Raw genomic sequence first — 247 nt, 5'->3', positions numbered from 1 at the left:
TGCCTGCCCGCGGGGCCTCTTCGGCCTTCGGTAACGCTCGGTCCCTGGGCTCTCCCTTGCCGGGTTGTTTCAGGTACCTTTTTTCACCCTGACGGGGGTTACCTGCGAGCGCTGACGGCTTCGGTAATTCGGTATCTCCTTCCGTTGCCTTTGTGTGGATTGCCGCGAAGATGCGTTTGCTTTGCGGCAGGGAGCGATGGCTGTTACCCCGCGTCTCGCTCGCCCCTTCGCCTTTGGGCCCTCCGGC

At 63.2% G+C, this 247-nt stretch overlaps 1 protein-coding gene across 1 annotated transcript in view; it reads left to right on the top strand.

The window, feature by feature from the left end:
• Nucleotides 1–170: 170 nt before the first annotated feature.
• Nucleotides 171–247, top strand: part of MAT2B (methionine adenosyltransferase II, beta) — an 11,082-nt gene continuing 11,005 nt past the window's right edge. The window contains exon 1 of the mRNA XM_009706123.1: nucleotides 171–245. Within this exon, the coding sequence (XP_009704425.1) occupies nucleotides 171–245 (75 nt within the window). The remainder of the gene's footprint in view (nucleotides 246–247) is intronic.

Source organism: Cariama cristata, unplaced genomic scaffold (assembly GCF_000690535.1).
Source record: "Cariama cristata isolate BGI_N322 unplaced genomic scaffold, ASM69053v1 scaffold16278, whole genome shotgun sequence".
Taxonomy (NCBI): domain Eukaryota; kingdom Metazoa; phylum Chordata; class Aves; order Cariamiformes; family Cariamidae; genus Cariama; species Cariama cristata.
The sequence above is the reverse complement of the archived record's forward strand: the minus strand, read 5'-3'. Positions and strand labels throughout refer to the sequence as shown.